The 27,319-nt window shown below is 40.7% G+C and overlaps 1 protein-coding gene across 5 annotated transcripts in view; it reads left to right on the top strand.

The window, feature by feature from the left end:
* The first annotated feature begins 305 nt into the window (after positions 1-305).
* Positions 306-27,319, top strand: part of RNF13 (ring finger protein 13) — a 104,892-nt gene continuing 77,878 nt past the window's right edge. The window contains exons 1-5 of one of the 5 annotated variants that reach the window (XM_043491931.1): positions 306-457; positions 781-953; positions 3,835-3,985; positions 11,010-11,137; positions 15,394-15,474. In XM_043491931.1, coding sequence (XP_043347866.1) covers positions 11,024-11,137; positions 15,394-15,474 — 195 coding nt within the window. In that variant the 5' untranslated portion in view covers positions 306-457; positions 781-953; positions 3,835-3,985; positions 11,010-11,023. Of the gene's footprint in view, positions 458-780; positions 954-1,039; positions 1,061-3,834; positions 3,986-11,009; positions 11,138-15,393; positions 15,475-27,319 lie in introns of those variants that run through there. The other 4 variants (XM_043491932.1, XM_038415863.2, XM_038415864.2 and 1 more) reach the window with 4 other exon arrangements.

Raw genomic sequence — 27,319 nt, 5'->3', positions numbered from 1 at the left:
GTCACTGCCATCAGGCCAACGAAACAAACGGCCGTCAGCTCGCAGCTGGATGGAACCGTTGGTCCTTCCACTTCCCCCCACCTGCATCCCCCTCCGCCGCCTCCTCCTCCTCCCCCCGCCATCTCGCTCTTCTCCTCAGCGGCCTCTGCCCGCCACCCCGCTCCCGCGGCCCCGGCAGCCGCCCTCCGCCTGCACCTCCCTCCTCTCCTCTCCTCTCCTCTCCTCGCCCGGCCCCAGCATCACGTGTCGGCGGGCTACGGGCGGCCCAACTGGGGCGGATCAGCCGGTGAGTGACGAGCCGGGCGAGCAATTCCCGGCGCCCGGGCTGGCCTCTCCGCCTATGCGGGGGGCCCGGGGCGGGATTTCCGCCGCGCTCCGGCTCCGCCTCTCTCAGCTGACGGGACAAACCCATTTGTCATGGAGTCGCTGTAGGCTGGTCCCGGCCCTTGGCCCCCAGGTAAGAGCTGCCTTGGCTGCGGTCGGTGCTCGCGGGGATGGGGGCGGGCTCCGCTCGGGCCTCCCGGCCAGCTCAGTCTGGGTCGCTGCGGTCACGCTGCCGCCCCCGCTTGCCCCCAGGGCTTGTGGGAGGCTCATGGATCAGTTGCCCCGGCGAGCCGAGCTGCACCGGCTTGGGGGGCCAGGACTGCGAGCTGGGTTCGCGCATCGAGGCCGAGCTAAGAGCTGGATCTCCCCAGGAGCAGAGGCGCTAGCAGCCCAAACGCTGGAGCTGTTGCTAACTTTCACTTCAGCTGAGTCTGGCATTTCCCTTCCCTCCCCCAGCCTGCAGCGAGCTCAGGGTAAGCAGAAGAGAGAAGAACGAGTGAGCAGAATAAAATGCTGACAAAGCATCACCGATTACGGCTACAGCCCGGGCTGGGGTTTCACTTCCGTATTTCTTGTGCATGGTTTTTCTCCAGAGCTGTCTGGCCGGGGATGCTGACCATATTTATGATGTAGTGATTATCTGTGCTCTCTCTGGCGACGTTTGGCAGCTGTGTAAGGGGGAGCAGGTGCTGGCTGGAGAGTGCAGCCTAATGCCACCAAAACTACTAATAAAGAGGTACAAACAAACTGGTTGGGATGTATAGACTCTGTTTACTGTCTAGCGCAATCCATGCTTTGGTTAACAAAATCCTGAGATAGTGAGAATTCAGTGTTTGTCATTCTTCATAGCTATTCACCAGTAATGCCCCTGGTGCTTTTTAGTTTTCACTCTCTGCGCAGGTACCCCTCCTAGCCCAGCCCCAGAGGTAAGGCCATCCTGGTATGATACAGATTCAGATCTGATGTTGTCTGATGAAATTCAATGCACTGAAATGCTAGGGGGAGTATCAACAGAATATTATTAACATTAAGCAGCTAAGATGGGTTTGTCCTCTAACTGTGAAACTAACAAACCTCCCCTGCACTACCTGGAACTTTTTAAGAGAATGTAAATGAAATGAGTGATCCAGATATTAATATTTCTAAATGTTTTCTTTGCTAATGATGAATAGCAGCAGAGTTTACCAAAATGCAAACTGAATTACAAACCTATAGGTAATAGAACAAATTCAAGCCTCGCATAAGGCTTCTTCAGTTGAATTACATCAGGGATGAATTTGGTCAGATATTAGCCAGTTCACATGACGATTTCACATGGTGTGTGTACATGTAAGTATCTTTGCCACTGGAGGATGGATAATCTGAGGTAATAGGGCAAGGACTATCATTTGGATGGGGACCTTTTATTCTGTGGCCCACACTTTTAACAGATAGTCTCATCGTCCAATCTCTCCTGTCCACAGACAATTATTCAGCACCGTCTCCCCTGCCTACAGAAAATCATTCAGCACCGTCTCCCCTCCCATTAGTGCCTGTGCAGACTTTCCCTCCTGTCTTCAGCCACACAAGTTCCTGTTGAACCTACAGCAATTGCTTACATGGAAAATTAATATTAGGAAGATTATTAAATATTTTGTAAGAATCTATAATGTAATTTAGTAGGTTTGAATAGGAAAACCAGATAGCTCTCTGCAAGCCACAGTATGCTTTCTGTGGAGCACCAGTGGCCTATGGACACTGATTTATATGAATATTCCCTGATAACAGGGAACAGCCAATATACAGTTATGCCTTCTGTAAATGCTGCAGTATTCTATGTTCGGTAAAGGGTGATTGGTCCGAGGTTCCATTCACTATAGGGGCAAGCTGTTTGCCTAACTTCACTTTATTTTCTATCCCACCACAAAGTTTCTTGGTTATAGGGAGCGCTGACAGCAACAGATGGAGTTAGTCTAACATTTTGCCCCATAAGACCCAATTTTCAGTAGCTTTGTATCTTTGCCAAACTAACTGTTCACCATTTAAAAAAAAAATTGATACGAGATCTCTGTCTCAGACTGATTTTTTTTTTTTAAGAAAGTTACAGCAAAAGTGGCTTAGCCATTTCTGAGAACAAGATTGGCAAAACAATCTATTTTTTTCTCTAATGCTAAATTTGTAGCACCATAAAAGAAATGGTTGTATCTCCATGCAGTGGAGCAGGACTTGACATTTGACAGGGGGTTGCTTGGGGGAAGGGAGGTGCTTTTTACCAAAATGTATCGTGAAGAAGAGCTCTGTGTAGCTCAAGAGCATGTCTTTTTCATCAACAGAAGTTGGTCCAGTGGGAGAGATTCTCAGCCCAAGTTTTTATGTGTATTCTGCATTGAGCATTCTCTAGCTCTAGTGAATTCCTACATGTAAACTGCACTGATCATAGTCTCAGGACCCACTCAGCTTCCTGCTTGGCAGGCACAGAGCTAGAGCTTCGGACAGGATATAGACACTGTAGCAACAATGCTCTCACTTCTGACCTCAGGGGAGGTCCACTGGGATGGGAGCACAGGAGGATGCCTTCTGTTGACTGACGGTGTTAATTATGTGTACTTCATAGTCTTCATTAAAGTTTCACACTCCTAAATCAAGGAACAGCCAAGTAGTAATCCTCCCATTCTATAGTTGAGGTAACAGATGTTTCAGATGGTTGCTTCTGGCAGAGTTGAGAACAGAACCCTATCTCTAGTATTCATAGTAGCAGCCGTGTTAGCCTGTATTCGCAAAAAGAAAAGGAGTACCTGTGGCACCTTAGAGACTAACAAATTTATTAGAGCATAAGCTTTCGTGAGCTACAGCTCACTTCATCGAATGCATCCGATGAAGTGAGCTGTAGCTCACGAAAGCTTATGCTCTAATAAATTTGTTAGTCTCTAAGGTGCCACAAGTACTCCTTTTCTTTTTGCTATCTCTAGTATGGGAGACAGGTATTATTCACTCAGTCACACTTAACGTTTTCTGTGTAAAGAACAATCTGTGTGCTTATCTGTGCTGTGTCCACAGCTACTCGCCCACAGTCCACTCCAGAGCTAGAAATAGAACCCAGGTACCCTCATTCCCAAAGTTTGTCAGATATCTAGCAAGTAATTATATAATCCACTTGCAAATTGTGTGTTGTATTCCCCTCTTGCAGTTGGAATACTGAATTATACTATACTCCTGTTAACAGTTGCTCCTTTTTAAAGTGGTAGAGATTTGTGCTTTGAATCTAGAACCCTGCAGATGATCCCTTTAGGGGTGAATAGGGTTCCAACATGATGGAATCCATTTGCTGCTTTAAAAAAAAGCATCTCAAACATACCACTACAACTTAGGAAATTACATGAAAAGAACCTCTAAGGAATAAAGTTTGAAGTCCAGGAAATGCCAGATTTAGCATTGCTTGGTGTAACCTTAATTCAGCCCTTTGAATGTGTATATATTATGATGCAATCTTTTGTTACGTGATCATATACTATGTGTTCTACAACTCCCCAGCCTTATTCGAATGAGCAGGGATCGACAATGAATGAGGCACAGAATTTTGAGAATTGAAGAGATATTCTTTTGTGTTTGAGGCACTGTTCTGAGACCCATGAGAACTGGGCTCTGTTCGTTGCTCTGCCACGGATTTGCTACATGATGTTAGGTAAGACAATTATAATGTGTATGCACAGTGGGGCTGAATTAAGGTTGTCTGTACAACCTTAATTCTAGTATTTCTTAACTTTGAGTGCTTGACTTTTCAACCTTAATGTTTTATCATTATTTGTATATAATAGTATATCTGCTGAACTAACTGCAGTAGACGTAATATTTGCATATTCACAAATTTCCCTCCCTTATGAAGAGCTAGTTTTCTTCAAGTGGATAGTCATAGCCCCTGCATTTTCTGTACTTCAAACTACAGCTGAGAAATTGTGATAAGAGGGAACTAATAAAACTGTGGTAAGAGAAACTAACTAGTAACAATTCTATGTATTTATGTAAAAAATAAAAATTCATGGATTACAAAAGTTTGGGTTTTTTTGTTTTTTTGAGACAGATTTATGTGACTTCAGTTTCCTCTACTGCTCTGTCAGTCAACAGTATTACAAAACTTCATGGGTCTAAATTGCTATGCCAGAGTCAAAAATTACTTGCTTCTAAAATGTCAGCTCTTCCTTAACTCCCATTAATAATGAAATAGAAATAAAACCAAATGTATCCAGAAAAGACTCGCCTTTCAATATTCACTAAAATGCAGATGGAAACCTCAAAAAAATAAAAATAAAAGGTGGGAAAACACCTGCTCCACTGAACATGCAACTTTTGAAGCTTATGCAGGCAAAACTCCCCGTGATTTTGATGCTGGACTGCAGGTTATAAAATGTAAAAAATATACACATTAATGCAATTCTACAGCTAGTCAGTTAAAATTAAAATCAAGAAATGCAATGTTAAAGTTTCAGAAGCATCATTAACTCAGTTCCCTCGTACATGCTAGATGTTATTTGGATTTACATTTTACAATCTTTTTAGCAGGCCTGATCATAATTTGAAAAGAGGCTTCCAGTAAGGAAGAAGCTAGTATAATGTTTAGAGGATAGAACTGTGAGTCAGGAGTTTTGTACTCTGCTCTGGTACTGACTCTGCAGTAGTTTTGTCTGTGACTCTTTTGGTCAAGTCATCAAGGTCGCAATTTTCAATCCTGGGTGCCTAAAATTAGGCACATAAATCCTTGTGAAGTCACTTGAACAAGACTGCTTATTCAGAGGAGCTGAGTACGCACATCTCAGTGGAGTGCCTCTTTAACAGAATTTTACAGATTGATAATACTTTACTATCTCACAGGCATGTTAGAGGTTTAACTCAGTTTTTACTAAGTGCTTTGAGATCATTTGAAAATAAGTGCAAATTATTAACAGTAAAATGAGGCACACAAGTAAAAAAATCACTTGTCTGATTTTTTTTTTTAACCTATTGTTGTAACACCCAACACTAGTGTAACTGAAAGAGTTTGAGGGGAAATTACGCTATATTATACCATTTTAAATATAGCTAGTTTCACTGCTTCCCCTATATAGTCAGTAAGTTTTCCCTCTGCTGTTTGTGCAAGCAATTGTAAAACCAGGAACATTGCTAGAGAGTCAGAGGCAGGTGTGGAACCTGCAACTCACTTTAACTCAAATTGACTAGATATGTTGGTTGTGTCCCATTAGCTACCCCACAGGTAGGTTGTAAGGTTCAGTTCATGGTTCATAAAACACCTCAAGATCCTCTTGTAGAAGGTGTTACATTTTATTTCTATATCATAAACCATAATATTAGCCTAACGCACAACTAGAAATGACAATAAATACATGTTCAGTGTCATCTAGTAATGCTGCTGTTGGGATCTTAACTTTTGGAATTCCTGATGTGTTTATATTCAGGCTTAGAAGGATTTGATTTTTAATTGATAAATGTTGTTAGTAAACATCAATTTCACTGTACTCAAACAGGAAAACATATTTCCATTGGTAATCAAAATTTACAGACAGCAAAGAAGGAAAAATGCTGCTTGAGAACTTAGTTTTTGATTTAAGAATATTTATTTTGTCAGCATCACACGCTGAAATATACAATTTGTGGTTTCAACAGTTAAAACTTTCACTTTTTGAATCCCAATGTTTGTCATTAAATAATTCTCTCCCCTCCCTTCTCTGCCTCCCTAATTTCAACTGTGAAAATTTAAAATTAAAGTTTTAAAGTGCTTTAAAAATACATTGATATGTCAAAATTATAAAAAAATTGAATTTTGCCAAGCCTATTTATATTTAATTCTACTTACTTAATGTAGTTTCTTCATTTAATTTCCTTGTATTTTAAAAGGAAAGAATCAAAGTGCTTAATATTGGTATTGATGCAAACTGGGCTTTGAAGTTCATGTCTTAATGAAGTAAACGGAGGGGGGGGGGGATTACCCTTTGGTTAGAGGCAATTTTATTAAAACTGAGTACAAGTTGCAACAGGAATACATTTATATTGTGTTGGGTGAGCCTTTATTAAAAGAGAGGTCTAGATCCTGGGCTTCAGCCAAGGACCTTTTATTGCAGCTCAGGGTAGAAGGTGCAAAAATGGCTTTAAATTGTGAACTGAGCTAGACCCCGATACAAATTAGAGTAAGGACTACTCTAATTTATGGTGGCTATCAACACCTTCTGGGGCTATTCCAGGAGCCAGAAATCATCTGGCCACACCTATTTCTGGTCACGTCCTTAAACTGGCTACTGGGAAAGGGTTGCTATGGGAGCAGCAAGCTCCAGGTCTGTTTGATGCTGGAGGAATGGCAGAATTTGCCCAATGCTGTTATGTGATCATTATCTGCCATCCCAACCTTGAAGGGATTTTTGTTTCTCATATTCAAGAATGATCATATGGTCTTGTCTAATGAAAAACAAGCAAGCACTTGTCTTAAATATTAATGTATTTTCACACACATTTGGTAATTTAGTCTGGAATAAAGTTTCTCTACAAAGGATAATTCTTTACTCTTGTTATAGACTTGCCCACGTATAAAACTAATTCACTGCTCAATCTAATCAATCAATTAGCTGCTGAAATTAAAAAAAAAAATAAGTTTAGGATCCAATTGAATAAAAGTAAACCACACTTGGTATCCTTAAAAACAATGAGGAGTCCTTGTGTGGCCCATTCATGATCTTTTTGACTAACTGAGCGCAGGAGCAGGCTAATTAACTGATCTGTAAATCAAATGTTAGTGGTATGGCATAGTTTATTGTCCTTTAAAAGTTTTATGGAGTAGAAGGAGGAACTTTAGAGTGACATCAATGGGAGTAGTCAGGGTAAAAATTTTATTATGTAAATACCCAAAAATAGTCTTCAGTTAGACATTGAAATTAAAATTAGATGTTATTTTTGTGGAATATACAATGTTAATATGGGGCTATATCACATCACCCTTCCTGAAGCAGAACTCCCTCTGATTTCAGTGGGGAATTCTGTTTTAAAAAAATCCTTAATACAAGGAGTCATGGAGAGTGAATCTAAATTAAATAAGTTTTCTTTCAAGTCCATCATGAATAATCCAGAAGGAAAAGGGATTCTAGATTTAGATAAACAGAACAGACTGTGAACACTTTCTGTTTTATTTGCGTCCTCCAGAAGACATACCATAATTACTACCCGTTTTCAACTCCTCTTCCCCTACCACCTCTGTTCTCATTTTTGTATTTTCCTCTTTTCTTCAGTGTTTACTTTCCATTTAGTTTTGTTTGTTTTTATTTATCTTGTTGTTCAGTGGGATTGACATGCATATATTCTGTGTTTAAATAAATCATAGGTAAGTAAAAGGGTACAGAAACTAATATTTTTTGTATACCAACAGCCCATCCCTTATTCTGGGGGCAGACATGGGGCAGTGCCCCCCACATCTAGTAGGGGGAGGAGAGTCAGGCCAGTCTCCCCGATCGTTCCTTGGATCCAGCTTTTGGCCCATTCCTCATCTCACCCCTTGCAGGCAGAGCAGACTTCGTAGCTCAAGTGGTAGGCTATGCTGCAGTACTGAAGGATCAGTGTTCAAACCATGGTGATTATACATGATTGGGGAGTGTTACCGTTGCATATAATGAATTCTTTTTAAAAAAACAAACAAACAAAAAAACGTAATATAGTTTGGCAGTTGTTAAAAGTCAAGCATTCAGAAGTTAGGAAATGTTAGATTTATGGTTACCTGTCCACTTTTAATTTGGCCTCCTTGTGTGTATGCATTATGGTAGTTTTTAATTACATGCCATTCCCCCCCCCCACACACACACACACACAAGATACTCCCTATTAAGTGCAGAGGGAAACAGACTTAATGTTTCATGGGCAACATAAATTTGACATTTCCTGAGTTTATAACCTAAATAATTCAGTATTTGTATAACAGTAGCAACTCAAGGTCCCAGCTCAGATTAGGACCATATTGTATTAGGTACTGTACCAGCACTTAGTAAGAAATTGTTTGCCCTGAAGAGTTTACAGACTAAACAGGTAAGTCAGACAGGTTGAGAGAAAGGAAAGTAACACAAAGTCACTAGAGAGATGTTTGGCAAATGTCATGTTAGTTCCATTTTAAAAAAAGAAAAAAAATTAACCAGAAATCATACATACTATGCAAGTACATAAAATTTTCCATCTCTATTACAGTCATTTAAAGACATGTTAAATGAGTTTATGAAAGCCATAAATCTCATGACAGGTTTGAAACAGGTGGGTTAGTTTTTCTTTTCAAAGCCCCATTGGATTTATTGGAGGGTGGGGGGAAGGAGTGTGACTGACTATGCAAGTAAGGATTATTATTCACGTGAGTGAGGCTTGCAGGCCCCTACCTTGTATTCTGAACATTTCTGAGAAGGAATTCCTAAAAACAATTGCCTAGCAAAACAAAAAAGCCCCCCAAAACAATGAAGCAGGAATTTTAAAGGGCAGTTCCTCTTCGAAAAGTGATTAGCAGAGCAGACTTGCTCCCTCTGGTTATTCAAAGACAGTTGTTTTTTAGTGGTTTAAATCTGGTTTTTAACATTGTAGAATTAACACAACTATGGAAGAGGAAGCTGAGATCAATTCCTTCTTGCACATCTACAGAATTGTTTAGGAAGGGCCAGATTCATAGCTTGTGTAAATTGATGTAGCTCCATTAAAGACAATGATTTATGCATGTTTACGCCAGCTGAGGATCTAGGTCAAGAGTTACAAGTAATAGGTCCAATCAGTTACACCTGTGCAAACCTGAAGACAATAGGGCTGTACAGATATAGCACAGCAATATGAATAATTATGCCCTATTACTTATTATTTGTATTACAGTGGCACCCATGGGCCCAGTCATGGAACAAGGCACCATTGTACAAACGCATCACAAAGACCGTCCCTGCTCCAAAGAGCTTACAGTGTGTGAGGGCAAAGATTTTTCAGGAGTGACTAGATGTTTTGGGTGCACAACTTGACACCTTGAGATCAGATTTTTATAGGACAGCTGCCCAGCACATTCTGAAAATCAAGTTCACGTAAGGCAGTGGTTCTCAAATTAGGGCCGCTGCTTGTTCAGGGAAACCCCCTGGCGGGCCAGGCCGGTTTGTTTATCTGCAGCGTCCGCAGGTTTGGCTGATCGCAGCTCCCATTGGCTGTGGTTCGCCGCTCAAGGCCAATGGGAGCTGTGGGAAGTGGCGTGGGCCAAAGGATGTGCTGGCCGCCTTTCCTGTAGCCCCCATTGGCCTGGAGTGGTGAACCGTGGCCAGTGGGAGCTGCTATCAGCCGAACCTGCAGACATGGCAGGTAAACAAACCAGCCCGGGCCACCAGGGGCTTTCCCTGAACAAGTTGTGGCCCTAGTTTGAGAACCACTGAATTAGAGAACATGCTCGTTTAAAGTTGCACAATGCTCCCTTATAACGTTGCTTGTCCACTGCTTGCAGAAAGAGCAGCCAGTTGGAGCTAACTGGTGGGGGCTTGGAACTAGGGAGGGCTGGCAGCCCCCCATCAGCTCCCCTAAGTTCCCTGTGTGGCAACTGCCCAGCAGGCTATCAATTGCCTGGCAGTTCGGCTTTCCCTCCCTCTACTGCCATGTGCTGTTCCTGCCCTCTGCCTTGGACCTGCTCTCAGGAGCCTCATGCTTGTTGTGCAAGTTGGGTGGAGGAAAGAGGCATGCTAATGTAAGGGTGTCCCCCTCTCCCCTGCTCCTGCTCCCCCACTCCTTTACCCTTCTCCACAGAGCGGGAAGATACACAACAGGACTCAGGACGGAGGGAGCTTGCTGGCAGCAGGTGCTGTCTCAACTTGCTGATCTACTTAAAAAGGTGGTGTACTTAGAGTGGGGTCAGCGTACTTAAAGGGGCAATGTGCATTTCTCTCTCACACACACTGTGTGTCTCTCTCTCTCTCTCTCTCTCTCTCTCCCATGCTGTCTTCCCTCCCTCCATTCATGCTGCCTTGTAGAGTGTCAGGCTACATTAACAATATGTTAACCCTTGAGGGCTCAGCGGAGTGCTAGTTCATCATTTAGTAGTAAGGCATTCCCTGGGAAATATCCCACCCTCTGACTTTACCACCTCAACCAAGCTTCACAATCATCATTGCTGTGTACAGTATTAAATTGTTTGTTTAAAACTTAGTCATTTGTCTGGTTTAAAAAAAAATCCCTGGAACATAACCCCCTCTCCCCCCCCCCCATTTACATTAATTCTTATTGGGAAACTGGATTCACTTATTTCACTTAAAGTAGCATTTTTCAGGAACATAACTACAATGTTAAGCAAGGAGTTGCTGTAAGAATATGCATTATATGCATGTCCACTGCTTAATGCCAACAGTTAGTTGCTTGGATAGCTGCATATTGTCTGTGTAAAGTATTTTCATTGTTCCTGTCAGCTGAATATCTAACCATTCTAGTGGTCTAGACATCAAATGCCATGGAAGCTACATTCTTTGGGAAAACTGTACCTAATTGTGAAATAATATCAGATAAAGGTTTCTTATCAATTAAGAAAGACCATAAAATCTCTCAAAATATTCCTTTGAAAGACAACTTTTTAGCTAATCTAAATAGATGTTGATTAGTTTGCTCTGATCAATAGGAGACTAACCTATATTATTAGGAAAAAATATCTGCTACATGCCATGATTTATTTTATTTTGTTTTATTTACAGATATTTAATTTAAAATGCTGTTGTCAATAGGAATGTTAATGTTGTCTGCCACTCAGATCTACACCATTCTGACAGTTCAGCTGTTTGCTTTCCTAAACCTTTTGCCTGTGGAGGCAGACATTTTAGCGGTAAGTGTAATAAATGTTTTTACATGCAAATGAATGGGAATTTCTTTCAGATTTTCCTACTTATAAATCATATCATGCAATACATTTTAAAACATCAGTGCAAAGTTAATAGCACTTATATATTTTACCAATTACATCAAGCCTATTCAAAAATAAAGGGTAGGCTTTTTTCAGAGAAGGTTAGGGTTAGAGCTTAGTGCTGAAATCTCTTTGAAATTCAGTGTAAGGCACTTAACTCCATTAGGATCTCCTGAAAGTCCCAGCCAAAATAGGTAGGACCATCTCATGCCATAGAACTTTAAAAAGAACTCCCCACTGATTTAATGTAATAGTCGAAATAAGTAGATAAATAATACTTTCTATGGACTTTTAAAAACTCCTGTACTGCTGGTTGCATGGGAGAATTCTGTCCAGAGTAATTTACAATATGATCATGGGCAGTGAGAAGAAGATTGTCCCCTCAGATCCTCATTTATTTATATTGAATTCTGTAGTCATGGAGATATGGCATAACATATTAGAAAGGATTGAATACCATTTGGATATAGCAAGTTGTGTTCCACCCAATTGTGATTAATAGAGAAACTAGTGGGAAGTTCTTTTTAAAGATCTGTGGCATGATATGGTCTTCTATTTTCTGGCTGGAATTTTCAAGGGGCCCTAAGGGTGTAAGGTGTTCTACTCACACTGACTGGTGTTAGCATGAACACTAATGGATACAGACTAAGTTTTTATTGGTATATTAGAAAACAGAATAAGGCCCTGATCCTGCAAACACACACATGTATGCTTAACTTTATGTACGTGAGCAGGCCCACTGATTACAACTTCATATAGGTGAGTAGTCCCATTAAACGTGTTTAAGTACTTGGACAATTGGGACCTGATTTGGGAGTAGAAAAAGCAAGCTGTTATCCCTAAGTGTTGTCAACATACACAGCCACACACACACACACACACACCCTCCATTCCCCAGCAGAATTAAATGTTAAGTAGGTATCATCTCAGATGATCTCATGGTTGGGTACTGTATAATGTTAGAAAAGGGTTTCACCACCTATTGCTCTATTTATGCATAACAGTTATATGAGGGAGTTACATTTTTTCTGTTTGGGACAGGTGTTCAAGTCACTGAAAAAAATTAATAGCTGTAATCAACTAGTGTGCTACCCAAGGAAATTATTATTAAGATAAACTGAGGAGGGAGAGACAGTCTCAAACAGGATGATTATGTAATCAAATGAAAATGCATAAAGTTACAAGTTCCACAAGTTTGTGGTAATACAAGGTTGCCAAATATAGAATTGTGTTATTTGGCACTTAGGATGATTTTACTAGATCACTATTATCACTTTTCAGTATCTCTTTTTAGCTGGATATTTTAGAAAAAAATGGATAGAGATGAACTGCTTTATTATGGAACAGCTAGGTGTGAAACTGGCTTTCCATTATAAGCCTGATTTCGCCCCCCACCCCCCAATCCTCCTCTCGCCCTTTCCCAGAAGGAAGAGAATCTTTCTGCATGCCATTTTTCATGCTAGGATAATTTTTTGTGTGTGTGGGAAGTTTTGGTAAAATTCAGAAATGAATTTTTTTTTTAAAGTTATTGTGTTTTGAAAAATTACTTGAAACTTACTTTTGAAGTTTTCGCAAAAAGAAAAGGAGTACTTGTGGCACCTTAGAGACTAACAAATTTATTAGAGCATAAGCTTTCGTGAGCTACAGCTCACTTCATCGGATGCATTATGCTCTAATAAATTTGTTGGTCTCTAAGGTGCCACAAGTACTCCTTTTCTTTTTGCGAATACAGACTAACACGGCTGCTACTCTGAAACCTGTCATTTGGAAGTTTTGTGGGTTTTTTTTGGCAGGGTGACAGAGGGGTGTCACTGTATCACCAAAGGCCTTTTTGTGCAGTGTCTTGTAATATTTTAGGAGGATTAGTGGGGGAATTACAAAGTACTCTATTTAAAACAAAACAAAAAACCCTTGCAATACCTCATGCTAAATTAAGGAGCGATTAAAGCAGTGTTATACAAAGGAAACAGTGGAATGAGAATGAGGGGCCATCAGTGGGAAAGGAATGCTTGCCCAGCCATACCATGCAGAACTGGAAAATTGAAAGTCTGTAGATAGCTTGAGAGATTTTGTAATTTAAGGATTGTTTGTTTGTTTGTTTTCCCCTCAGGGCTGAAGAAGGTTTAAGATCCCCTGTGCACTGGGCTGGGGTGGGGAAGTGCTTTGCATAGAGGAGTGCGTGCTTTAAAGTGGCAGGATATAGAGTGGAGGTGTAGGGTTGTGTGTTGCAAATGCATACAGACTTTACCTGTAGCAACAGCCTGGGCTACGTTTCTAGAAAACGTCTTCAAATGTTCATAGAACCGGGTTAACTTTTAAGTGATTATAAATATAAGTAGACATGCTACTGACAGCTTGAATAGTTTGGAGGGTGGGTAGGTGATGTGGGGGAAAATGGTGCGGGAATTGTCCATGAGGGGCATTGTGGTGGGGCAGTTGTTTGTAGGGGATGTGGGCTGAGGAGTAGGAGACTGGTTGGCACAGAGCTGTGTTACCTGGTCTTAGTACTGGGAGCCTGGGGAGGGCAGGAGAAAAGGATGCTTGGTGTGATGCAATGAACTGTGGAGGGCAGCAGGGATGAGGGTATGTAGAGAGGATCAGGGAAAGACAGGGGTTCTTATTCATATAGTGCTTAACATTTTTATATCTAGACATTAAGTGCTTAAAGTTTTAAAGTGTGGATAAAAGCTTCCCCTCCCCCCTTAAGTTTAACTCCATTCTCACTCACCATCAGTCTTACTGATCTCTTTTGTAAAGTACTACTGATGAAGAGTGCTATATAGGAGCAAGGAATTATTAAAGCTGCAGAAGGGGAGTCCTGCTTTGATGGGCCCCAAAAGATCCTTCAGAGTAAACTTAGATATTTGCAAGCAAAAATTTCTATTTAACAAGTTAAGTTCAGAAGTGTGTCTTGACAGTCAGTGGGATTTCTTCCATTGACTTGAATATATTGGGTACATTGGTGTTAGTCCTAAAACTACAATTTGAGAGCTCCTCTGTCTCAGACTTTTTTTGCTCAGATGATGTCTCTTCCTTATGCAGTAAATATAACCATATCTTAACATTTGAACTATATTTGGCAATCCAGGGGTGTAGGCAACATGAATAATGCTTTTTAAACTATTTAAATTCCTTAGAAACAACAAGAAGTCTGGTGGCACGTTAAAGACTAACATTTATTTGGGCATAAGCTTTCGTGGGTAAAAAACCCACTTCTTCAGATGCATGGACCAGTGGGTTTTTTACCCACGAAAGCTTATGCCCAAATAAATCTGTTAGTCTTTAAGGTGCCACCGTATTTCTTGTTGTTTTTGTGGATACAGACTAACATGGCTACACCCTGATACTTAAATTCCTCAATTATTGTTAATTTTAAAATCAATCTTGCTACAATCAAGAACTTTTACAAGTTTGGGGTTTTCTGCAGAAAACTGAAAATCTGCCAAGATCTGTTTTAACCCTGTTTATTAGAGACTTGTATGGTACCCACCCACTACCTGTGGCCTAGGGCAATAGAAAAAAAGTCACAAGGAATAGGAAAATGTGGCTTACGCAGTTTTAGAGCCGTTATGCAATATTGCGTATAAGCTTCCATAAAAAAACATTTTAGAACTTAACTGTTTAAATTGAGTATCTTTACTCACTTCCCTAAAATCTTTGTAGGGTGTTAAGGATTCCCTCCTGGAGACGTTTTAAAAAGCTGGTTCATTTCAAAGTGAAGAAAATCCACTCTTCAGAAACGTGTTCATGAGGCATAGCAAGATGTACCCTTTGCTCAAAGTGCGCTTTGGCTACAGTCAGTTTTTTGCAAAAATGGGTTAACATTAGTGCTTGAATTGAAGGAGAGGTTTTCCCAACATTTAGTGGTATTCATGTTACTTTCTTGTTGTTGTTAAATCATTCCAAATAAAGGAAGACTCTAGAGAACTTTGTGTTTATTACATGGAATAAAGCTCTTCCATCTGACATACTAAAGCAGATTGGGTTGGGCAATATGTGGATGAAACACCACCAGAAAACCCCTAGGGATTGGAAGCAGCAGTGTTTATGAATCATTAGTATAGTGTTAGGAGGCACTATGTATAGTACATTTTTGCCCTAAAGAATGTGAGGTTTTTCTTGTGTTTTCAATTTGATACATATTATAGATCTGATTTTCTTTTATATTTCTGTTTTAGTACAACTTTGAAAATGTAACTCAGACATTTGATGATCTACCAGCAAGGTTTGGCTACAGACTGCCAACTGAAGGCTTGAAGGTAAGAAGCAGCATCTCTGAATAAACAAAGTATAAGCTAAAAGAAAATTCTTAGAATGTATTTTGTGTGCTATGCAAATATATGTTGAAAATAACTTTGTCAACACTAGCTTAAAGATAGATTTATAATTTTCACAGATATACTTTAATAGGGGACTAAAAGAGGATGTATGGCGGGGTACTATCCTCAAGCACACCCCCTTGTGTCCATGCAGGAACACAGCCCTCAGCTCCCTGTTGGTGCTTGCAGTCATTTAATCTGACCCAGATACTGAGAACAAGTCCTTTGGGGGGTTCAATTTATTAACTTCTTTTCTAGAGTACAAAGGATCCTCTTTTTAGCCCCTCAAGTCCAACTCTTCTTCTCACTCTAGGGCTAATGACAACAAGCATCCCAGGAGTCCTCCAGCCCTCCTCCAGGGGCCTGTGTACTAGAAGGCAGGCAGGTTTACCTTCCTTGCATCCAGCGATTCCACAGCTGTCCTCTTGGGCCTGTGTTCATTTAGAGCTTTCAGCCCTGCATTAGGCAGCCCTTATCTCTAGGCACTCCTTTTCCTGGGAGCCTTCTTTCTGTGGGAGCACATCCTTCAACTGAGCCCTGGTAGCCTTTTCAGGTCCAGGTGCTCATTACTCAGTAAGCTGTCCACCAGCCAACTAGGCAGTTAATTGCTTACAGGTGGGCTTATTCTCCTTAGAGAAGCCCATGATGGGTAGATTAAGGGGAGTCATGGCCCAAAGAGGCCAGCCATCCCATGACAGGATGCATCTGTTAGTCTTGTTTAGATAGGAAAAATATGGTATGGTGGTCTACCATATAGCAAAGTCCTGTAGTTCACACTGATTTTTTTTGGATATAGTATGGACCCCATCTTGCAAGTTATTGAGCTCAACTACTGTCCTGGCCTATAGAAAACGTGGTTGTCAAAAAATAGCCTGGGTGGCTACATTGTACTAAGTTACTTTGTTTTTGTGATAAAGCCTTTCATGTTTGTTTTAGTGATAAGTAAGTTTCTTGTAGTCAAACATTCATTGCACTGGTCCCTATCTGAGGTACATATTAAAGGATGTCTGCAACAGATGTGCACTGATTAAAGTGTACATTTAAACGGATCCTGGAGCTATTCAGACATGAATCTAGCATCTTTGCATTTCTGTACTACACTATGCTATCACTGAATGCTTATTATAACTGAATTTAGCTGGGCAGGAAAAAGGGTGCCGCTACATAGCTCTGCATTAAATTATCTTTATAGGTTATGAAGGCTGAAATTATGGAGCTGAGTTCACAAACAGACTCTGACAACCCACTTCCTTAAAGAGACAGAATATCTTCAGAGACACAGTTCTTTCTAGATGAGTTCAGACAGACTCTTCTAAACCTTGATGATGAATTTAGCAAATGGGTTATTGTAGAAGTGCACCTGCAACTAAACCTGAAGAAAAATACTTTTGAGAGACACTTTACCTTCTACAAAAGTGTAATCTGGGAGCCGCCACACCTGATGATGGATGCAGAGGGGTTGGCCATAAGGCTATGAAGTAGCATGTCTTCTGAGTGCATGCATTCCATAATCTGAACATATGAATATCATATTGCTAAATACATAAGGCTCCATGAAGAGGCTGTCTTTTCATGTCCTCCACCTGGCATATCATAGAACTGGAAGGGACCTCGAGAGGTCATCTAGTCCAGTCCCCTGCACTCAAGGCAGGATTAAGTATTATCTATACCATCCCTGACAGGTGTTTGTCCAACCTGCTCTTAAAAATCTCCAATGATGGAGATTCCACAACCTCCCTAGGCAATTTATTGAAGTGCTTAACCATGCTGACTGTTAAGAAGTTTTTCCTAACGTCCAACCTAAACCACCCAATTTAAGCCAATTGCTTCTTGTCGTATCCTCGGAGGTTAAGAACAACAATTTTTCTCCCTCCTCCTTGTAACAACCTTTTAGGTACTTAAACTGTTATGTCCCCTCTGTCTTCTCTTCTCCAGGCTAAACAAACCCATTTTTTTTCAGTCTTCCCTCATAGACCATGTTTCCAGACCTTTAATCATTTGTTGCTTTTCTCTGGACTTTCTCCAGTTTGTCCACATCTTTCCTAAATTGTGTCACCCAGAACTGGACACAATACTTCGGTTGAGGCCTAATCAGCACAGAGTAGAGAGGAAGAATTACTTCTCATGTCTTGCTTACAATACTCCTGCTAATACATCCCAGAATGATGTTTGCTTTTTTTTGCAACAGCGTTACACTGTTGACTGATATTTAACTTGTGATCCACTATGACCCCCAGATCCCTTTCCGCAGTACTCCTTCCTAGGCAATAATTTCCCATTTTGTATGTGTGCAATTGACTGAGGAGAAAGGGGAAGTGATCTCACCGGAAGTATTCAAAGTATGGGTCCTACTAATAGTCACTTAGTGTTGCAGATTATAGGGCAGAATGCACTTGGTCCCTGGGCAGGTGTGCAACCAGAGTGGAGGCAAGAGGACACAATGAAGAAGGGAGGAGAGGGAAAGAAGAGGGTAAAGGGAACCTCAGCATAGTACCTGGATACAATGAAAGACTTGATGCTTAGAACTGCAGGAGGAAGCATATATGGCAATGTTAATACTCCCTCAGAAGGGACTGGGCCTGCATCACCCATGTGCCCATCTCTATTCTGCTTCTGCTGGGGGAGTGCATACTGTTCCCTGTAATAAAGTGGCATAATGGCTGGTCTTCATTCTCCAGAGTTCCTGGAGGCATTGTGCCAGTATGATGGCCACTACCTTGACTGACACCAGGCATTGAACTGGGGATCTCTAGAGTCAAAAGCATGAGTCTCTACAGCTTGAGCTAAACAGCCAGGTTGTTACACTGACAGTTGTAATAGCTTTGCCTCCTCTATGGATTGAGCACAGAAGGGAATATTACACCATCTTGAGGCACAGCATGTCTTGGAGCTCCTTCTGAGTAAATACAGAGCTCCACTGACCCCAACACCATATTTCACCTTAAAAGCACAATTGAGACCTGAGATGCTGATAAAAATGTGGATCAAAGATCACACCTTTCCTAGTATCAAATAATTTGTATTGTTAAATCTTTATTGCCTTTTTGCGAGGCCTTTACACTGTGGCATTTACGTTTTGAAGATTCATCCCAAAATGAATAGTTTTCAGGCCATACCAATATAGATTCTGGATCCTGTAAACACAGACCTTTTCATCATCTTTTGGCTTTAACGTGGTACAACAATTTAACTTAGTGTTGGGTAACTGGGTTAACTGTCAAAGCCCAACACCAAAATCCAAACTGGTACTGAGATATGAATACAAATATAAACAAACACCTCTGGTGAAACTCCAGTGATTTTAGAGAAATTGGCCCCTTTACGAACAAGAACATACAAGTCCCTACCTGAGCAAAGACCAAATCTATAGCCCCTTGAAGTTAATGGGAATCTTTCCATCGACTTCAGTGGCTTTACATTAGGTAGAGAATTAGCAATATTTATAAATTAGCTGTCCAAAAGCCATCCCAAAGGCACAGCTTTTTGTCTGTGCCTGAGGCCATGCTAAGCTGTACCTGATTTCCCCCCCCTCCCTTTCCTTTTTTGGGTGCTACAGTCACAGCTGGTAAAGCTCAGAAGAGAGGCTTAATGGGCAGTCAGTCACTGCAAAAAGCGAATTTTGGTGACTTTTTTGCAGAAGAATTCTTTGTGTGTGCTGTAATCATGAAATGTGAATACAATTTTTAATATTTCCTGAGATTCCTGAATCTTCTGAGTCTGAATCCTACTATTGGATTGCAGCATGTCTTCCTGTTAGCTATTTTTGAGTTTATCTTTTAACATAGATTAGCAGTAATGAAAGAAACATCTGTATAACTCATAGCTGTAGCTTCTTCAACAGTGTTAGGGCCATAAATTTATTCGGTCCTTCACTTAAAAGGGCTCTCTATTTCTTTGTGGTAAGTTTCTTTATGATGATGATGATGATAGAAAGAATTTGTTTTTGCCAGCCTGTAAGAGAATAGGATGCAATGAACACCTAGAGAAATTGCGCTGGGTAAAATCTTGCAGTTCTGTGTGATTTAATGCAATCAAATACAGGATGCAGACTGTGCTTGGATATGCAGCAGCTAACATATTGCTAGATTTTTCCTTAGTGACAAATTATACCCCGTAGTTCTCAAGTACAAACAAAAGCAAGCCCTCTCTATGCTAATAGCACCCATTGATTTTAATGGGATCTTTGACTGAAGGACTTGCAGATTTGGATCAAGATTTTTAGTATGATGTTCTAATGTATTACTATAATACTATTATACATAAAATCCTTCACAAGTCCAAAGGCACAATATGAAATAATCCTAAAAGCAAGAATAAGCATTAGTACACTGGTTTCAGAGTAGCAGCCGTGTTAGTCTGTATTCGCAAAAAGAAAAGGAGTACTTGTGGCACCTTAGAGACTAACAAGTTTTTTTGAGCATAAGCTTTCGTGAGCTACAACTCACTTCATCGGATGCATTTGGTGCAAAATACAGAGGGGAGATTTATATACGCACACACAGAACGTGAAACAATGGATTTTATCATACACACTGTAAGGAGAGTGAGCACTTAAGATGAGACATCACCAGCAGCAGGGGGTGAAAGGAGGAAAACCTTTCATGGTGACAAGCAAGGTAGGCTATTTCCAGCAGTTAACAAGAACAATTGAGGAACAGCGGGAGGTGGGGTGGCGGGGAGAAATAACATGGGGAAAGTTTTACTTTGTGTAATGACTCATCCATTCCCAGTCTCTATTCAAGCCTAAGTTAATTGTATCTAGTTCGCAAATTAATTCCAATTCAGCAGTCTCTTGGTGGAGTCTGTTTTTGAAGCTTTTTTGTTGAAGGATAGCCACCCTCAGGTCTGTAATCGATTAGTCCATTAGTACACTGGACTTCTTTAACCTTAACTTAAAATCTGACACTGAATTATTAACAGGGAGCTGTTGCCACAGCCTAGAAGCATAGTTACAGAAAGCTGTAGTTCCTTGTGTTTCAATGTTGGATTTAGAACACACTGCTTATTCAGACCAGTGTGATGCTTGGGATGCTGTGGTGTGAATGATAACTCAGTAAAATATGCAGGACCACGGCCACTAAGCTTCTTATAGAAGTTTAAAAACTGATATGATTTTTGAGAAGCTAATGTAAAAATATTAATTTAGGACTAATATCCTGAGATAATCCACTGCTCATGCAAATTTGAGCTGCAGCATCTGATATGAGTTACAACCTGTGAACAGCAGAGAGGAAGCCCTACAAACAGAATTATAGTAATCTGATCTTGTGGTGGGTGGGGAAGGGAAATCACTAATTTCCATACGAAGATGTGGCCCTCGGGCCAAAAAGTTTGCCCACCCGTGATCTAAGATAATCAAGCCAGAAGCAATAGCACCACAGGGTATAAGAAATAAATCTTAGGGTCCATTCCTGTTCCCCTGATGTCAGTGACAAACATCCCATGGATTTAAATAGATACAGGATTGGGCCTGGTATTAGACAACTTATCGTAGGACTGGAAGGGACCTCGAGAGGTCATCTAGACCTGTCCCCTGCACTCATGGCAGGACTAAGTATTAGCTTGAGAAGCACGATCTAGATATCTGATGTGGGGGACCGGCATTCTTTTTTTCCAATGTGCGCGCAGACCGGCAGCCGATGGCTCGTGGACCGGCACTGGTCCGTGGACCACCACTTTGAGTAGCACTGATCTAGACAATCTCTGATAGGTGTTTTTCTACTTGCTTTTAAAAATCTCCAATGTTGGAGATTCCACAACCTCCCTAGGCAACTTATTCCAATGCTTACCCACCCTGACAGGAAGTTTTTCCTGATGTCCAACCTAAACCTCCCTTGCTGCATTTTAAGCCCATTGCTTCTTGTCCTGTCCTCAGTGGTTAAGAACAACAATTTTTCTCCCTCCTTGTAACAACTTTTTATGTACTTGAAAATTATTATGTCTAGTCTGAGTCTTCTCTTTTCCAGACTAAACAAACCCAATTTTTTCAATCTTCCCTCACAGGTCATGTTTTCTAGACCTTTAATAATTTTTGTTGCTCTTCTCTGGACTTTCTCCAATTTGTCCACATCTTTCCTGAAATGTGGTACCCAGAACTGGACAATACTTCAGTTGAGGCCTAATCAGCATGAAGTAGAGCGGAAGAATTACTTTGTGTCTTGCTTACAATACTCCTGCTAATACATCCCAGAATGATGTTTGCTTTTTTTACAACAGCGTTACACTGTTGATTCATATTTAGTTTGTGGTCCACTATAAGTCCCAGATCCCTTTCCACAGTACTCTTTCCTAGGCAGTCATTTCCCATTTTGTATGTGTGCAACTGATTGTTCCTTCTTAAGTGGAGTACTTTGCATTTGTCCTTATTCAATTTCATCCTATTTACTGCAGACCATTTCTCCAGTTTGTCCATCTTGTCAAATCTTTTTGAATTATAATCCTATCCTCCAAAGCACTTGCAACCCCTCCCAGCTTGGTATCATCTGCAGACTTTTTATAAGTGTACTCTTTATGCCTTTTGTCTAAATCACTGATGAAGATATTGAACAGAACTGGACCCAGAACTGATCCCTGCAGGAGCCCGCTTGTTATGCCCTTCCAGCATGACTGTGAACCACTGATAACTACTCTCTGGGGAAGGTTCAGAGTAGCAGCCGTGTTAGTCTGTATTCGCAAAAAGAAAAGGAGTACTTGTGGCACCTTAGAGACTAACAAATTTATTAGAGCATAAGCTTTCGTGAGCTACACCTCACTTCATCGGATGCAAATTGATTGCTTAATTTGCTCCATTATTTTTCTGGGTACAGGCTTGATTACATTAAAAAAAAAAACCCAACCTCCTAATTACTGTGGTCCAGAATGTGGCTAGCCTTTACAGACCTATACAGTGTGGGAAGGCACTACTAGGCAGTAAAGAACTTCCTCCCCCATCACATGGATCTGCTCTGCCCCATCCCTAAACTGCATTGAAACTAAATATCACAGTTTAGCCTATAGTCAATGGGTGGAAAAAAAAATGCAGTAGGTGTGTGTGATATAGATTTTAGTAAGTCATCTGATACAACGCCTATAAAACTCACACTCCAAATTACTTCATGTTCACTTGAATAGGAATGGCTTGAAAACTGGCAGAAGTCTCAGAAACAAAGGGCGCTAATAAATGGCAACATGCCACGTTGCTGGGAGATACGTAATGGGGTCCAGCAGGAACTAATGCTTGCTCCCATCTTATTTAATAAATTAAAATGAAAGAGCAAGGTAATGAAATATATATGAGATACTAAATTGGGAAATGCTGTAAATACTGGAGATGACAGAAATAGAAAGGGGTCCAGAGAGGTTACTAACAGGGACAGAAAATGGAAATCAGCTTGGAATAATGCAAGGTAATACCTCTGGGGAAAATACATTAAATATCTGTTTCAAATTAAGGAAGCAAGAATCATGAGTGCAGGTTTGTGCTATGTATTCAGGGGAACAGAGAGAGTAATCCTTTTCTCTGAGGCTACAGTATGGTACCTGGAATGTAGGCAAAACATACAGACAGAAGAGAAACAAAATGGATTCAAGAGGAGGTGGGAAAAGGGTGATGGAAGAGGGGTGGATTTATGAATAAAAAGATTAGAGAGTGTCAAATAAGCATGTCGCATCAGCAGTCTATTGCCAGGTAGACAAACAGGTTATACTTTTAATGTCAGCATCACAATTAAGCAGCCCCTTAACCCAAGCCTGAGTCAGCAGGTATGGGCCAGCTGCAGGTGTCAAGTGTAGACATACCTTGTCAAGCCCCTGTACAAGAGTGGGAGGGAAGTCTCTGTAGCATGTACTGCAACGGAAGTAGGAGGAAATAGGTGTGTAGTGGACAGGCCAGGGAACCAATGGTTCGGAACAGAGAAGGAATTGTTTTTTTTCCCTCACCATCCCCCTGGAGCTCAGGGAGGAAATGTCATACAGTCAGATCATTTAAGCAAGGTCTTAGACCATGTCTACACTACTAACCTCACAGCTGTACTGCTACAGCTGTGCCATTGTAAAGTCTCCCATTTAGCCACTCTTTGCTAGCAGGAGAGAGCTCTCCTGCTGGCATAATTAAACCACCCCCCAATGAGCAGCGTTAGCTATGCCTGCAGGAGAGCCTCTCCTGCAGGCATAATTCTGTCTACACCAGCACTTTTGTCGTTGAAACTTGTGTCAGTGAGAAGGGTGGCTTTTCTCATACCCCTCACTGATAAATGTTTTACCAACGAAAGTGGTAATATAGACACCTGCCAGGTGCAAAAGCCATGTGTGTGTGGCTTCACAGGACCCTTGATGCCAGAGTGTGGAAACATAAAACCAAAAACTGACATGGAGGCACAGGGCTTGACTTCTCATTGATTCCCTGGTATCGGTGCAAATTCCAAGGGATCTCTAGAGTGGGTGAGCCATCTTCCTTATGGGGAAACATCCCTCTCTCAAGTGAACAACTGAAGAGAAATCTTACAAAAGGAACCTTGTATAAATTCACACACCCCGCCCCATATTTTCTTGTAGGAGGGTGTGACCAGGGCTAGTTTTGTTTAAACTAAGATTATGTCTATACATAGCACTTCAGTGTAGACAATCACTATAGCAACAGGAGGAGTTCTTTCATTGCTCTAGCTAATCAACCTCCCCAGAGGTGGTAGCTAGGTCAATAGAAAAATTCTTCCATCAACCTACTGCTGTCTACACCGGGGATAGGCTGGCATAGCTACATCTCTCAGTGTTGTGGATTTTACATCCCTCTCAGATATAGGTATTCTGATGTAAATTCAGCGTAGACCAGTCCTGAGATACAGAGAAATTAACTTGTCCAAGGACGTACAATGAGCCGGTGGCAGAGATGAAAAAAAAATAAGGATTCTTAACTTTTGATCCTTTAACCATTAGACAAACTGCTCCTCTTCATTTATTTAAGCCAGTTGCAGATGAGTGATAGGTGTAAACTGTCCTGATCCTTTATTCCTGAAAGTAGTACTGAAACAGTTTCATTTTTCTGTTTATATTAAGATTATTAAAAATTGCTGTTATAGCTGCTGCAGTAGATTCAAAATGGTGGTAATTATTATTTGATGCTTATGATCAGGCTTTGTCAGTTGATTTACCGCCTGTAAATATAATTATCAGTTACTGAAATAGCTGGTTCCAAGAAGAGAACAACAAAAGTAGGAAATTCATCTTTCGCTTACAATGGTCCATTCATGTGGAATCCTCTCTGGCTGAAAGCCCTTGTTTAACAGCTCCTTCATTAAACATTCTTCATGTTCGATGTTGGTATTTTCTTAATAAATGTTATCTGGTTTATTGAAACATACCCTTCAATTTCTATATTTGCATGTACTTAACTTTAGCAGCTATTTTTCTGTAATGTAGCCTGGTATGACTTGCCTAAAGCTTCTCTCTAAAAGGAGATTAAAGACACCGATTTATTACTCTAGTTAAAATAAAGTGAATATTTTATAAGCAATTACCTAACAATAATACTTGCTGTATGAGTCAGTACCTTTCCATCCATTGCAGTAAACTTGGGGAAACCTAACCTTGGCTCCTTGCACAATGATGCAGAATTTGTAGTGGATATTGCTGATAATAGTTCCAGACAGTGTAATGTGTCTGTTACCACAAACTCAGCAAAGCCCCGATTGCTTAAAGGGACACTAATTTTAAAGATCATATATTTTTCAAAACAAAATATCTTATCTCTAATTAGGATTAAATCTAAAGAATTTTAAAAATCAAATTTACTTTTCATGCTTTTTATATTATCCTTGGACAACAAAAAAATAAGTTTTGCTTTGGTTTTACAGTCTGTTTTGCTTAGTGGAGCTCCTACATTTAAAACAATGCTGCAATATTTGGGTTGTAATACTCTAAAATAATGACAAGTTAATGAATGTTGGCTTAAAATGGAATTTCTGGAGAATTACTTTTGAAACCTGCATTGTATTAAATGAGTTCTTGATTAGTTAAATAAACAATCAGTAACAGTAGTTGTTGATTAGACAATTACTTTGAAGAGTTACTATACTATACTTTTTAATTTTAGCCACAAACAATACAGTCCCTTTCTGGAGAGAGACAGAGTTCTGTGAAAATCGAGAGAAGTCCAAGGAACATGAATGAATGATGCTAATAACCTGTAAAAATACAACTTGACCATTGTAACTTCAATTTTCTGACCCACAACAGCACAGCTTCCTATAATTTGCATGTACATGAGAAAAAGAGTAAATGCTTTTATTCTTTTCCTGTTTCTCCTCTTACCTTCCTACTCTCTTAGGCCTTGTCTATAGTACAAAGTTATGTTGGCAAAAGTTATGCCGCTTTAATTAAAATCACTCTTGCATATCCACATTAGTTCCCTCTGTCAACAGAGTGCATCCACCTAACAGCTCTTGCATTGACACAGAGCAGTGCACTGTGGTAGGTATCCTACTGCACAACTGGCCACAGTGTGCTTTGGGAAGGGTTTGCAATGCCTCATGGGGCTGGTACAGTGTCACATGATGCAGGTTTCTCAATCCCATGGTTCCAGGAGCATCCTAGATTCATAGCTACTAAGGTCAGAAGGGACCATTATGATCATCTAGTCCGACCTCCTGCACAATGCAGGCCACAGAATCTTACCCACCCACTCCTGCGAAAAACCTGTCATCTATGTCTGAGCTACTGAAGTCCTCAAATCGTGGTTTAAAGACTTCAAGGAGCAGAGAATCCTCGAGCAAATGACCAGTGCCCCATGCTACAGAGGAAGGCGAAAAACCTCCAGGGCCTCTTCCAATCTGCCCTAGAGGAAAATTCCTTCCCGACCCCAAATATGGCGATCAGCTAAACCCTGAGCATATGGGCAAGATTCACCAGCCAGATACTACAGAATATTCTTTCCTGGGTAACTCGGATCCCATCCCGTTTAGGCCTATTTACCATGAATATTTAAAGATCAATTAATTACCAATCATGTTATCCCATCATACTATCTCCTCCATAAACTTGTAGAGTTTAATCTCAAAGCCAGATAGATCTTTTGCCCCCACTGCTTCCCTTGGAAGGCTGTTCCAGAACATCACTCCTCTGATGGTTAGAAACTTTCGTCTAATTTCAAGTCTAAGCTTCCCAATGACCAGTTCATATCCATTTGTTCTTGGGTCCACATTGGTACTGAGCTTAAATAATTCCTCTCCCTCTCCGGTATTTATCCCTCTGATATATTTTAGAGAGCAATCATATCTCTCCTCAACCTTCTTTTAGTTAGGCTAAACAAGCCAAGCTCCTTGAGTCTCCTTTCATAAGACAAGTTTTCCATTCCTCAGATCATCCTAGTAGCCCTTCTCTGTACCTGTTCCAGTTTGAATTCATCCTTTTTAAACATGGGAGACCAGAACTGCACACGGTATTCCAGGTAAGGTCTCACCAGTGCCTTGTATAACAGTACTAAAACCTCCTTATCTCTACTGGAAATACCTCTCCTGATGCATCCCAAGACTGCATTAGCTTTATTCACAGCCATATCACATTGGTGGCTCACAGTCATCCTATGATCAACCAATACTCCAAGGTCCTTCTCCTCCTCTGTTACTTCTAATTGATGCGTCCCCAACTTATAACTAAAATTCTTGTTGTTAATCCCTAAATGCATAACCTTACACTTCTCACTATTAAATTTCATCCTATTACTATTACTCCAGTTTACAAGGTCATCCAGATCCTCCTGTCTGATATCCCGGTCCTTCTCTAAATTGGCAATACCTCCCAGCTTTGTATCATC

This window comes from Dermochelys coriacea, chromosome 9 (genome assembly GCF_009764565.3).
Source record: "Dermochelys coriacea isolate rDerCor1 chromosome 9, rDerCor1.pri.v4, whole genome shotgun sequence".
In the NCBI taxonomy this organism is placed as follows: domain Eukaryota; kingdom Metazoa; phylum Chordata; order Testudines; family Dermochelyidae; genus Dermochelys; species Dermochelys coriacea.
This window is presented reverse-complemented; position numbering and strand designations above follow the sequence as displayed.